This window comes from Ixodes scapularis, unplaced genomic scaffold (genome assembly GCF_016920785.2).
Source record: "Ixodes scapularis isolate PalLabHiFi unplaced genomic scaffold, ASM1692078v2 PGA_scaffold5__190_contigs__length_132052651, whole genome shotgun sequence".
Lineage (NCBI taxonomy): Eukaryota > Metazoa > Arthropoda > Arachnida > Ixodida > Ixodidae > Ixodes > Ixodes scapularis.
Window position 1 is genome coordinate 71,366,005 of NW_024609880.1, and position 13,997 is coordinate 71,380,001.

The following is a 13,997-nucleotide window of genomic DNA, read 5'->3' on the forward strand; positions in this document are numbered from 1 at the left end:
ACCGGCAAAAGTGGTTGGTATCATCGGCCACTGTCGGTCTCTATTGCCTACGAATGTTAAAACTCAAATTTATCATGCTTTGTTTAGCCCGCAAATTAATTATTGCCATCTGATATAGGGCACCACCACTAAAACAAATATCAGTAGACTAATGATTCTACAAAAAAAGATGCTACGTTTTATTGCGAATGTTTCCTATGATACTCATGCCGAACCTTTGTTTTCAAACCATAACGTTATGAAAGTCTCTTATATTTATGGCTATCGTTTGTTGTCTTCGTATTTATTCTTATCTGCAAAGTTCATTGCTTTTTTATCCGTTCTATCAAATCTAACCAAACGCAAATTCGTCATCAATATCAGTTGCAAAGAGTTCTGGAATGTTTCTCAATTTCGCGCCAATTATGCATTACAATCCCTTGTTCATAACCTGCCTAAACTGCTGAATAGATTCATTACAGTTGGTGTTAATATTCATTGTTTAACAAAAAAATCACTGTGTGCTTACTTTGTTTAGATAGATATTCTTGTGTCCTTTTGCTTTCATTTATAAACGATGTCATGTACCTAACGCGCACCGGACCCTGTTAAGTCTTCTCATGGAGGCTTTTTGTCAGGTGTCCTCGGCACCAATGTGGCGGAAATAAATTCAAATCAATTCAATTCCTCGGGGAAGCTGGTAGTGAGCGCACAGCTTTTGCAGCGACGAGGACGTGCGAGGAACGCGAGGAGCACGAGCAACCATTCCATCGCTCGGGAGAAGTGTGTTTCGGCGTCTCGCCGCAGCGGGGCACCCGTTACATGACTCTCCTCTCATCCGCTGTCTGCCGCCCTACCTTTTCACTTTCGGCGGCCGCGTCTCATGGCGATCTGCCAGGCTAGTCAGTACAGAGAAGGCTATGGTACTACAAATGGTGGCATCACCCTAAACAGAAGGACATTGAGCCAACTTAGGCAGCACTGATGATCTAGAGGACTACAAGCTGACGCTGTTGCGCGCTTTCGTCAAGTCGTAGAGCTCCAGAGAGTCATCCTTCTCCTTTGAAGCTTCTGGTTCCTGCAAAAATAAAAAAAAAAAAAGCCTCATTTTAGGGCTATCGGGGCATCGCGTGGTTGGTTCCTTGAATTCGAACAACCAAATTCAGAGGGTTGAACAGTTAGGATGTGAAAATCCTTTACGAGGGGCATTCATGTTATTAATTTGGCGAGGCCGGCTAGTTGGTTCATGATTACAACTGGTAGCACCGCGCTGCTACTAGTTGTATTCATATTATGTCCTATTTATCGTTATAATGGGAGTGAGACTGTTAATCTGAATTTCTTTTTTTAAATATTTTTATATTTAATTATTTATTATTAAAAATATATAATTATATTTATTAATTAATTTATTAAATTTTGGCTTTATTAAAAATATATAATTATATTTTTAATAAAGCCAAAATACGCAACTGCTCGAAACCGAAACCGAGACCCGCGCACGGAGGTCGGAGGAGTGGAGAGGAGAGAGTGAGTGGCGAAAGTCACGTAGCTACACCCGACCGTGCGCTTTTTTTTCCCCTCTGCGTAGCAGACGACATGCCTGGTGGCGTTGCGGGAACTGTTTGCAGTGCGGTTCTTTTGCAGTTATGTTTGTTCCGCTCGCTGTTCTGTACTTCAAGATGAGTTGTTTTGTACATTGAGGAGTTGGAGATTAGTAGTGAGTGCCCGTGGGTGAATTTCCGTGATTGGCTTCGAAAACAATACATCCAAGATGTTGCGTGGAGAGCTGGCTCACATGTCCTGCGTCCGAAAAAAGTGGCATTGTGCAACAGAGTTTCCGAAAAATCAACGGGATCGGGACCAATGGCTGACTGCAATTCCTGTAGAACATTTAGGGGCACCTCGGAAAGCGGACGCTACCTGATTTATATGCTCCCTGCATTTTGTGGAAAGTAATAACATTGAGTTTGCAAGTGTCAAAAAGGAAATCCCGTACAATCTAGTTCAGGGACGTTTCGTCCACAACATTTGTTTGTTATTCTTTTGTTTGTTTCTTCAGTAATAATTGTAAAAAAATAAATATAAACATCGCAAAATGTCTGAAAAAAAGTACGCTTTCACTGGGGATCTAACCCGGGCCTGCCGCGTATGAAGTGAACGTCTTTCCACTGAGCTACGGGGGGAACTTTTTCCTCAGTAATAATGCAGCCGATAAACTGTAAGCTGAAAAGTTTGCTGCCGATTTCCCTCCAGCAAAAGCAATTCCGGGTCAGAGTCGGGAAGCACCACGCATTGGCGACATTCGCACCTAGTAAAGAAATCGTACGCGTGCATATTCAACTCGAAGTACACACATCGTGCGGTACTTGACGTTTGCGCGAGCGATGTCTTCCGCCACCGGAAGGGAGCGACGGCTCGGCGACGTCTTCGCGCGAATCGGCTTGGTGGCCGGGCGTGTCGTACGGGATGAATACCAATTCTTTTGATCAGTCCCAAATTTCTCTTTTAAAGGCAAATAGAACTCGCCGGTACCGCGAACGACAGTTCTGAAGTAGAGGTCCCACGCCCGTTGTCCGCTGCCATCGCCGTCCCCGCGAGTCCCACGAAACGCGAAACGACGCACGCACAGAATGCTTCCGGTTCTCTGTGCACATCTTTTTTTTAATCAACGTATTTGCAGCTTTTTAAAAACCACAAAGAATATGTTTCATATTTTTTTTATTTTTAATATTGAGTGTGTGCCTCCCGTGACCAACGACTTTGATTAAATTTGGTGGTCGAGTCGAAACCTTAGAAAACGGCCAGTGACCACGGAAAAGAGAGTGAGCGAGACTCGAACCGGCCACTTCTTGATCGGCGGTTTTCAGGCGGAAAGAAACCGAATTTTGAGCCGCAAATTGTGTTCTGGGTAGTTGGGCTCTCATATGTCATGTACAACTAAAAACCTCGACGAGCATAAATACCTTATCAGTGTCCCTTTAACTGTTTTGAACAGGCAGATAAAAAGTATATAGGTCGGTAGTTACCTACTTTACACTTAGAACCGGCTTTATTCACACGCACAACAGTTGCTACCTTCCCCTCTACCGGCAGATTTGAAAATGACAAGAACTTTGCGAAACAAATGAAAAGAAAAGAGGAAACGACGTCTGTGCATTCCTTCAAATTGCGATTAGGAATTTCGTCAGGATCGCTGGCCTTATCTGGGTTCACGTTAAGAAGGAGGCTCTGGATTCCGTCAGCATTTATTTCAAAATTCGCCATTGGAGATAAGTACTCAGCCAGGTACTGCTGTGGCCCATTCGGCATTGGTTCGGAGGAAATTGGTTGAAAGTAATTATCTTCTCAGTGTCATCAGATACCAATGTGCCATTATTACTAAATAGCGGTATGCCAGCCACTTCCTTTTTGTTACCCCTGATATATTTACAAACAGATTTGGGATTTGTTTTCAGAAGGTGTTCCAGAGAATTATCGAAGCTTTGTTTCGCTTTTTCTAAGTTGTGTCTGTATGCGTACTATTTAATTGTCTTAGTTGCCTGAGATGCACGGGGGGTTCGGGTTTTACGATATCTTAAATAAGAACGCCTTTTTTTCGTTATGATGGCTCTCAGCTCGCAGTTCATCCAGGGCTTTTCTTTGCTCTGACTTAACCTCGGTAATTTTGATGGTACGTAAATATAACTTAAATGCTCTAACTTATAAGAAAACATATTTCAAAAAAAAAAAAAAGAGAAAGAAATTATAACGTTTGCACTACTGGCCATACTCATAAGCAGTAAACCAACTTGCTCAGCTTAAGCCCATGTTTCAAAGATCGCCAATATCTAAAAACAAGCTGAGTTCCTAACGTGGATTCGTCATAAGCAGGCAAAAACAATAGGCATTGAATTTTGATGGCTATTTTAATTGACAACACAAACACCGGTAACCAATGTCTTTGTAGTAAAGCTCTGTGCACTTCTTTTTATTTATTTTCATAAAAATGTGCAAGACTAAAAATCAATATAAAATGAATGTGCGACGTTCAATTAAGGGGGGGGGGGGCACTACCCAAGAGAGTCAACTTTTGAACCTGTGGCTTCATATGAATAAAATTTACAGTATATACTGGCAGTTGCAAGGCAGAAGACAGTGCAAAGTTTCATTTGTGCACACGAATTGTAAAATAAATTATAGTAGTTCTTATCAGGAACATACCGTCTTTGTTTAGGGAAACTATCGTTAACAAACTAATGTAATACCCAGCATTTGTCTACTCTAGATCTGCAGCAGAATGCCTGGAAAGTGCAACAGTGAAAACACAAAAAGAAATTTGCAGGGGTAATTTATTTCATGCTAATATCGCAGTGAAAAATGAAATAAATTTAATGCCTTTTATGTTGTCGACAAAATCTTAACATCTTTTATAAAAGACATCCACAAAGCCAACAAAACAATTCCACACTTGCATTGTTCATAAAGTCCCAGTAACAAACGATAGTTTCCTAAAGCGAAATTTATACCAAATGATGGAACCGAGAAAAATGCGTTCAATTCGCTCCAACCCCTACTTTTCCTTTAGCATCGGGAGACAGAAATTAATTCATGAAAAATTAGGTATGTAGTGTAAACTAATGAAACATTTTGGGGATACTCTCCATTTGTTTGTGGATGTAAATATGGTATTTTTCAAAATCAACTTTTTTTTCAGAAATTTGTTTTTCTGGGTAGTGTCCGTCCTTTTCAGACGTTAGTCCAGTTTAGAACCACTAGTATTAAGAAATTTATTCCATCGGCTTGCGGGTATTTAATTATTTCGCTTCTCAGAATTTTACATAACTTGAATTTTAACAGTAAGTTATATTTTCCCGATTTTCTCTTTTTAATCGGATGTTGAACCTTGGTGTTTGTAATAATTTTATTTCATTCATTGAATAAAGGTTTTCCCAAGACAACGTCGCCGCCGTGGCTTAAAAAAAAAGACACTACAGCTGACATTATCATGTGGTCAAGGTCCCCATTTCAACACGATGTTAAATTACACGACACCGGGTAAGAAAATCGAAGACGTTCAAATTAAAAATGGCAAAAGTTAGGCAGACAACTTTGTGAGAAGTTACTTAGTCGTCTCAGGCAACTTAAGATCATCTGCCACCAGCTTGCCTCCACTCTCCCTATTTCTTTTATCCCGTTTTATTTCTTCACCTCCAGCGGTATTGCCTCAACAAGTTTAATATATCGTCTTTGTTTCTGTCTTCCAGATAAACTATCTTGAACGTGAACACCTGTAATCAAAAGGTCCTCGGTTTCTAAACGTCTGTTTTCAAGTTTAGTAAAGGTATTTTGGTCTAAGTTTTAATATGGTGCCAACGTTTGGGATTTTGAGTTGTCCTGAATTCATACTATTTCCTGCGTAAGGTTTCAATTAACCTTCCACAACAAATTAACATCTCGATCGAATCCCCGCTGTGACCTAGACCCATGTGGCTAACATCCAACAAAATGTGATCTCGCAGGTGCCCAAAATTACACCACCCAGCCTTTTGCTGTATATCAATCAGTGTGATAATATCAATAACTGCCTTCAATATGCCTCCCTTTTGAAAAAAACGGCGATCCATCATTGCGATCGATGAAAACGCCCGCTCTACTGGGCGTCCCCAAAATAAATTGTCAGGGTCTTTTTTTTTTTTTTCAACCGCAAAAACAAACTAGTCGTCGCCGAACGCTCATTCTCCGCCCAAAGGTAGTGCTAAAGGTCCATACCAGATGCTAAGGCTTCAACCCGAACCGATATCTTATTCAAAAGTTATATGCGATTTTCTAAAACTTTCATTGGGAAAATGGCGGCCGACGGAGCTCTATGGCGCCAGAAATTGACACTTTCAGAAAAAGCAATTATTACGTTTGAATGAGATATCGGTCCGGGCTGAAACTTTGATCTCTGGCTCGGACCTCCAGCGTAACCTTTGTTCGGAGAAGGAGCGTTCGGCGATGCGTAGTTTATTTCAGCAATTAAACAATAAAAACTATAATTGTTTTTCAGGGACACCTTGTAAATTTATTTAGGATTTGCGCCTCAGAGCATGGACACTCCACTCTCGGATTGTCTTGTGGGTGCCGCCATTTTGTTTCCCAGTGCATAGCGTGCGCAATTGACGATAGTTAAGATTTGAAACAGCGACCACCTGTGCTTTAGATGTTTCAGAAGGCTCAGGCGATATTGTTGTGCTCTATTACGGACTGTTTTACCAACTCTAAGCGCGAAAGAAAAAAACAAAACAAAACTTTTATTTAAAAAAAAAACAAAAAAACTTGCGGGCAATTGTGAAGAAGGATTCTAAGCAAGAACAAGACGGCTGAAGGGGATGTTATTCCGAAATGTGGCTTACTCAGTCCGCACGCATTATATGACTCTGATTACGTTGTAATGTTGAACAAGTGGTTCAGGTGATGCTCTGAACGCAAACTTAAACAAGTACAGCGGCCCAATGCCAATAAAACTTCGAAGTAAAAAAAAAAAAAAAACGCATTTTCGTATTATATTATTTTAGCTCCTCCCAGCACATAAATGTTCCCATAAGTTTTGGGGGCCCTCCACAAACTGGGGTAAAGGGAGAAAGGGCGGGAGTGGAAATTTATTAGATGCTCACAAAACCGACTTGATTCAAACGTAGGCGTAACCTAGCATGTTTCTCTGAAAACAAAACCGACCAGCAATGGGGTTTTCGATAATATTTCTCGTCAAGAATTAATAGTGTCCCTGAAACGTCAGCCATTTTGTTTCACATGAAGTCCACGTCGTTACTCACAGATAGGTTTTCTGTCTTCGGAGAGAAAAAGTATGTTGTGAGTAACGACGTTGGAAATTTTCAAAAAAGAAAGGATGACGAAATGTTAGGCTAGGGGGCGCAAGCTGCCGCCTGTTACAAAGGGTATAACCATCCATCCATCCGAGATGGCTACTCAACAAAACATGAATAGGAAAAATCGTAACATTTCTGATAACATAATGGAGTACTTATGATTGTGTTTTCACTAACGCTAGAGCTATATGGCGAAGTGTCTCAGACAGCTCTTCAAAATGCATTGTCCCCCCCCCCCCCCCCTCTTCTCTCCCTTGAATGTTACAGTTAGTGCCTCTAAGCAATCTGGTCTCTAGAGAAACGGCTCTTCAGTCCTCTTGGATGCGAGCTAAAACCATTGTTGCCAGTTATTTTATGTATTATCTGAAACCACGCCGGGGCCAAAATCTGGTTGAAGCATTCCAAGCAACGGCATAATTCTGCTCGGTAACTTACCTCCCTACGATTTACTAAAAGTAAAAAAAAAAAAAAAGAGAGAACTGGTTTTCTTTACCTACGGCGCCAGTCTGCTAACCACTCAGCATCTGGCTGGTGCAACGACCAACAGATAGCGGCAGCGCGGCCCTGGTGTTTTACAGGAGCTCAGTGTTACCGAAAAAAGTAACGAAATACGTTTTTCGCTACTTGCGAAATAAAGAAATGCGTTGCCAACCTAGGTTACCTTAAAAGAAAAGGAACGCGTTATTGTTAAGAATAAAAAGTCACGTACGTTACTCTTGTGTTACTTCCTATTTATAATTTTACTACAACAGCGTTTCCCTGGCTATCGTTTTTCGTTTTTTACACTGGAACAAAGGGCGTGGGCATCGTGTTTTTTCTAAAGTGGTACATCTTGCGTGGGGAAACGAAAGGCAAAAATATTATGGTATGTGGAATCAGTGCAATAATTAATTACTTGGAGTATATACTTTCTTTCCGAAAGCAGCCGTCGCTACGAACGGAAAGGAACGTTAAAGCAGCATCAAAATCGCAAATCACTAGGCCTTTTTTTTTGTTTATGATTAGTTCAAAGATAATAGAACACGTACAGAAACAAATCTGTGCCCTTTTGTCGCTGTCTGATTGGTCCTATCAGTTCGTCGCGTCGGCTGCGTCTTTACTTAAGATAAAACGAAGTGTAAAAATACACACAGAAAAAAATAGGTGTACTTTTTTCAGGTATCGGGAAAAAGAGGCAACGAGCAAAGTACTACGTTACGCGTGCTCAGTTTAAGTAACGTAAGTACGCTACCCGTTATTGTTTTCGAAGAGTAAGAATTACGTTACTACGTTACTGAAAAAAAGTAACACGTTACCGCCAACACTGCTCAGCCACTGCACGGTCGCGCCAAAAGTAGACGACATCTAGCTGAAATACTCGAAGAAACATCGGTTTTATTTGTTTTCTGGGCATTTAATCTGGTTTATTGGGAACGAGAAAGAAATCATTCACTAACCACTGCAGCACTGAAAAAGCGTGCGCCGTGTATGATTCCAAAAGGTTGTCTATACTACTAGAAGCTCCGCCATCAGCGCGAGCTTTCTGCTCTTGCTAACGCACAGGCACGCTCAACGAAAGCACTCCGGAAGTCAGCGAGCTCGCTTTGAAGGCGGAGCTTCTAGTCTCAGCTTAAAGGTTAACGGAGTATAGCTTTTGGCGCGACCGGCTGCTTCTGAGCTGCCGTAAACCGCCGGGTCCGTGCTCCCGCCATATGTCGGCTGTTGCGACATTCAGGGGTCACTAAGCATTATTTAGTCTCCTCTCCCTTCCCCTTATAATCGTCTACCGTACACTGATCACACTTGGATAACTTTCCTTAATAGGTTTTGATGTAACCTTTCAAATCAATAAATATACGTTTGAACAAACACAAAGTTAATCTAAAGGCGCTCACCAATCCCGAATGGCGACCAAAGCGACGGTCTCAGTCGTGCACGTCACCCATGGGAGTAAAAAACGTCCCTAAAAATGAATGCAATAGAAGCACAAACAACGAGATCTTACCAAATCGGAGTCCGATATAAGATTAAGTTTCTTCCAGAGCCGGATGAAGACGTCACTTGTAAACCGCAGTTGGCTGCTTGCGTGCCGTCCGCCACCTGCAGAGAAAAAGCACTTGTGAAGCAATAGATATGGTGCCTGGTACCTATACTTTACTCCAATATATATATATATATATATATATATACGGGTGTTTTTGCGAAGACTTTCAAAAATCCTAAAAATTAGGGCGATTGAAAAAAGAAGAAACTCTCTTCGGGAACAAACTACCAGCCACGGCGGACAACAGGAATTGCCAAAAACCTACTAATTAGCCAGATAATTAATTAAAACTTGTTAATTAACTCTTTAATTAGGGGAAATAGACATACGGTTCCAATTAGAAAGTTGCTGAGCGTTATCGAAAACCACTAAATCAATCATTTTCAGAAAGACTTTGAGCGCGTGAGACGAGTAGTAGCACACTGAAGTTGCCACTCGTGGAGCAGGTACAAGGCTAGCGTTTGCGGTAAGGCGCCCGCGCGATTTTTCTGCCTCTTATCTAGCCCCAGCCTTGTACCTGCTCCACGAGTGGTAATTTTAGTGCGCTACTACTCTTCTCAAACGCTTAAAGTCTTTCTGAAAATGACTGATTTAGTGGTTTTCGATAACGTTCAGCAACTTTCTAATTGGAATCATATGTCTATTTTCACTAATTAAAAAGTTAATTAACAAGTTTTAATTAATTATCTGGCTAATTAGTAGGTTTTTGGCAATTCCTGCCGTCCGCCGTGGCTCGTAGTTTGTTCCCGAAGAGAGCTTCTTCTTTTTTCAATCGCCCTAATTTTTAGGATTTTTGAAAGTCCTCGCAAAAACACCCGGTATATATATATATATATATATATATACATACAGCTTTATAGCCACCTCCCAAGGTCACTGCCAACGGTGGTGACTTAGGGAGGTGGTTATAAAAGCTGTGGACGGACGTTTGTCTGTTCTCTGATTTCGGTGACTTCTCACACTTTTTCTTTCAGGTTTCTTTCCCATTTCTAGGCTTTTAACATCATGATCATCTAGAATGAACCGTAGGCCAATGCGCCAGCACGTAGTAATTTAAAATTTTCATGAAGTGTGTATTTCACAGGTCGGTTTTAGCCTGTAAAATTGCAAAGCGTAGCTCCGTTTCTGTAAAAACAAAAATAAGGTCAAAACATTAACGACACGGAAAGAGGGATATTGAAAACAAACAGACATGACAAGACTTCAATGCCCCTCTTTCCGTATCGTAAATTAGAGACCAACATGCTCGGCCATCTACAGGGTAAAAAATATTTTCGTTTTTCCACTCTAGTGAAGAAGGAAGAGAAGCGGAGCTGGATCTATGTGCCGCCATCTATGAGCGACGGCGGTAACCAGACAACCAGCGAGCCGGTTGTCTTGTTGTCGACGTCGCTCATAGATAGCGTGAGCTGTCCAGAGGGTTGTGTTGTCGAGATTTATTTATCCACGGACACGAACCTGGGGAAAAGAGCCCTTAAAAGCTCCGCAATAAGAACGTACAAGGGTCAAAGGCGGACGGCGTGGCAGACGACCGAGTCGAGTGGTGGGGCACATTTGGCGCACGCTTGATAGATGGCGTCGGGAGCAGCGTCGAAAGGTTTAGCCGATTAGCGAAAGAAAAAAAAGCAGGCGACACGCGGACGAAATCGGGCGTCTGGCTTGATCTGCGGTTTGATCTCGTTTGATTCGCTCGTTTGCGCGTGTTGATGCTGAATAAGGGGGTTGGTCCCCGTAAAAGGGGTCCCGCTGCTTTGTGAACTGTGCAGTCGTCGTTCGTGCAGCCATGGTTTCAATACCGAGAAGATGCCTGCACATGTAAGGATTTGCGAGCCGTTTGGCTAGACGCTATCGGGCGTTCGCGTAGCGTCAAGTTTGTCCAGGTATGTCTCCGTCATTTCGCTTCGAAAGACAAGTAGCTCTCAAGTTCCGCAGTGTGCTTCCCTTGCCGAAGCGAATATTTTTAGGTCGCGTTTTAATTGTGCGTCATGACGCTCACCCACTTTTCTCTAGGATATTATGCGAAAAGAAGAAGATATAACAAAAACAAAGACAGGAAGAACTACGTATGTTTTTAGTCCCCTGGGTTCCTTTTTACTGCATATCGACTGACGCTGACGGACGCTTGTATTGGAACGTAAGAAGCCCTATTGTTTAAAGACCAATGGCTTCGCTGCATTTCTATAGGAGTCTTTTTCTACTTTTTCCTCAAATTAGTTCGCTCTTTGCAAATTTTTGGGGAAAAAAGCACTATCTGTGGGCAACTCTGCCCAAAATCGTAGCACGATAGCTCAAGAGACTGAATTTTGCGGTCGGTTTAAATACATTGCCGCAATTTGGGACTCCGGGCAGGCGCACCGGATGCCACGAAAGGGAGACACTAGGCTTCCAAATGGTTTCGGCCGAGCAGCCAAGCCAATCCAGTAGTAATGGGCGGAGCCACTGATCTGTGGGCGGGGTTTACAGCGGGCCGTGACATCCACTTAAATTGCGTCTCAAAGCGTAAATATTACGCGAAAATTGTTTTTCCTGCAAAACTTAAAACAAAGATCCGTGAAAAGATAAAAAGAAACTCTTTGAAATGCTTTTTAATATAGAAAAGAAACACGAAACCTTACCAGTTGCTGCGCTAACGACGATGCCAATAATGACAGTCAAAACAGCCGTCAGAACTCCACTCCAGTAGGCGGACAGCCGGTACAGCGGGAAAATATCTTTCTTTCTGCACAACAACGTTGAAAAAAAAAAAGTTAAAATCGAAGATATGTGGAGCACATAATGCTTTTATGGCTTTAGTAGAAGAATCATGTCCGATTTCGTTAGGCATATTGAATCTCTCACGGGCCATGGGAAATGGACCCATGTTAAAATCATTTACCTCGTAGCTGGCTGGCGAACAACGTATTTGAGAGCAAAAGCTCCCACGATATTTGTTGATCGGGTCACCAAAACGCTAGTATGCTCTTTCATTGAGAACTATAGATGTATCGTCGCGATGGTGAGACTTAGCAGCAAACCTGTCCATCAGAGATCCCAAGATGGTTAGAAGTGCCATCGCTTGCGTTGCACCGGCGTGGAGTGTTTAGCGTATCGGTAGTCTGTCACTAAATACGCCTACACAAAAGTATGACTACGTTTGCCAGCTTTGAATGGGTGCAGTAAGTATATCTTTCGTTACAGCATCTCAGGGCGTGTTCATTGCTGCGTTTGTGTACGTTGCACGATAATTTGCTGTCTCGCCACCGCTGTGAGTGCGCGATGATCCAACTGTGATCTCTGTTGCTTAGGAAGAGCCTCCGACTAGTGTGATTTATGACGTCTTTGTTACGAAATTCTCGTATTCTTTTCGGTCACGTTAAAACTCTGGAATGCTGAGAATGGACGGGACCTTACGCTTTTACTCTTTGCATCGGTGTTAGTCAGCCTTGTAGCATTTTATTGTGATGTTGCTTATAACTTATAGCGGAACGAAGTACAGCATGTTTTAGACTCTAGTAGTCGGCACCCGGTGCACTGTCCGCAAAAGCAAATTTTGGAAGGAAAAAAAATCGTTTTTATTGATAGGTCAGTCTAGTGCATGGTCCGAACACTGCTCGTATAACTCCCCTGACGCATACCTTGCATCTAAAACGTTTTGTGTGGAGCTTTCAAAGATGCATGTTTTATTAGCGCACAAAGAAGCTAAAGTCACAGAAAGCTTAAAGGGATATTGAACCGAAATTTGGATTTCGCCAACTAAGGTCGCAGAAGGGTTGAACGGAACGCTACGGACTCTAAAACGTCACTCATACATCGATTTCTCAAACGGATGGCCATACTTTTAAAAAAAGAAGTATACGATCAAGCGAGGGCTATGACATCACGATCCTCCTGGAACGGTTGAGAATGAGGGGAAGCGGCCTTGCTTTTTTCCTCCTCACTTCGGTTCACTGGGTTGATGGTAGAAAGTGAAGAGGAGAGGGAATGAGAATCGCGACGTGACTTGTCTCGTTGGCCGTGTTCAAACCTGCACTTGTTTTCCAAAAACACGGTGATCCATCACAGATATCGCTGCATGAGTGATGTTTTTCGGTTTTTCAGCGTCCTGCCTATTAGTCCAGTCTTGTTTTGTGAGCTCGAAACCACTTTCTGCGATAGTCTACTTCAGGTAACAACTCACCCTGTGCGCTAAGCATCCTAAAAAAACAAAAGCGCTACATTCTTGTGTGGCCAATTTCTCCATTAAAGTTATTATCAAGAGATTGACAGCATACGGCGCCATCAGACGAAAAGGGCAGAACCCTGCATTTCCTCGTGCAACGGCGCCAGTTGGGTCAGCAATAGTTACGAAGCAATCAATATTTTATACCAATTTTAATTCGGAGCGCAAGTTCGTCTGTTTCTTTAGCAGGGGTCGAAGTGACGTCAGAACGCCAAGCTGTGATTGACTGTGATCTAAGGATAGAGGGTAGACCTCCAAGCAAGCCGCCTGAAGGTATTCTTCAATATGAGCCAATATGAGCCCACACCAGCTCGGAGCGCGTGAAGCGAAAGCTCGCGCTGCAGAACACAGGAATCCTGGGTTCAATCCCCACCCCTGTCCGTTTCGATCTGGATGAGCACCGTAACGGCGTGCGGTTTTGTATCACTACTGTGTAGTGCAGGTTAAAGACCCCAGGCTAGCAGTCGTACTACACTGGCAGAATTGCTCATCTACAGTGTAAACCAGTGTCGCCCCATCCTGGTAGTCCGACCTTACGCTGTATAAATCACGAAACGTCCAATTTGACTTTGGAGCCATGCAGAGCTCGGAGTTCTGGCGTCATAACATCCCCTGAAAAAGAAGCCGACGAACTTGGGCTCCACAAAGATATCGGGCACGCATGAATGTAACATGAGTCTTTTAGTGTGCTTAGAACTCATAGAATGAGTCACGACCGTGAATACATGGCTTGCATTAACGTCAGATAAGCCGCCACTGCCCCGTCCCATGCTCGTGTGTCCGTATCTTCTGAAGCATAAGTTTGGAATCATCGAATTTGTTCCTCTCGGCGAGGCATTGCCGAGAAGAACAGATTGCATGTTGCAAAATGAATGCTGCAGAGGGTATGGGCACATGCGCCTGGCACGGAACGATGGCGGCTGGTACGGTGCCATATAACGTCACG

General features: G+C 42.8%; 1 protein-coding gene across 1 annotated transcript in view; it reads right to left on the reverse strand.

Annotated features, from left to right (window-relative positions):
• Window positions 1-901: 901 nt before the first annotated feature.
• The window catches only part of LOC8027738 (sodium-coupled monocarboxylate transporter 2), a 67,504-nt gene continuing 54,408 nt past the window's right edge, over window positions 902-13,997 (reverse strand). The window contains exons 13-15 of the mRNA XM_029983390.4: window positions 11,469-11,572; window positions 8,815-8,909; window positions 902-1,057 (exon numbers count right to left, since the gene is read on the reverse strand). Coding sequence (XP_029839250.2) covers window positions 977-1,057; window positions 8,815-8,909; window positions 11,469-11,572 — 280 coding nt within the window. The 3' untranslated portion in view covers window positions 902-976. The remainder of the gene's footprint in view (window positions 1,058-8,814; window positions 8,910-11,468; window positions 11,573-13,997) is intronic.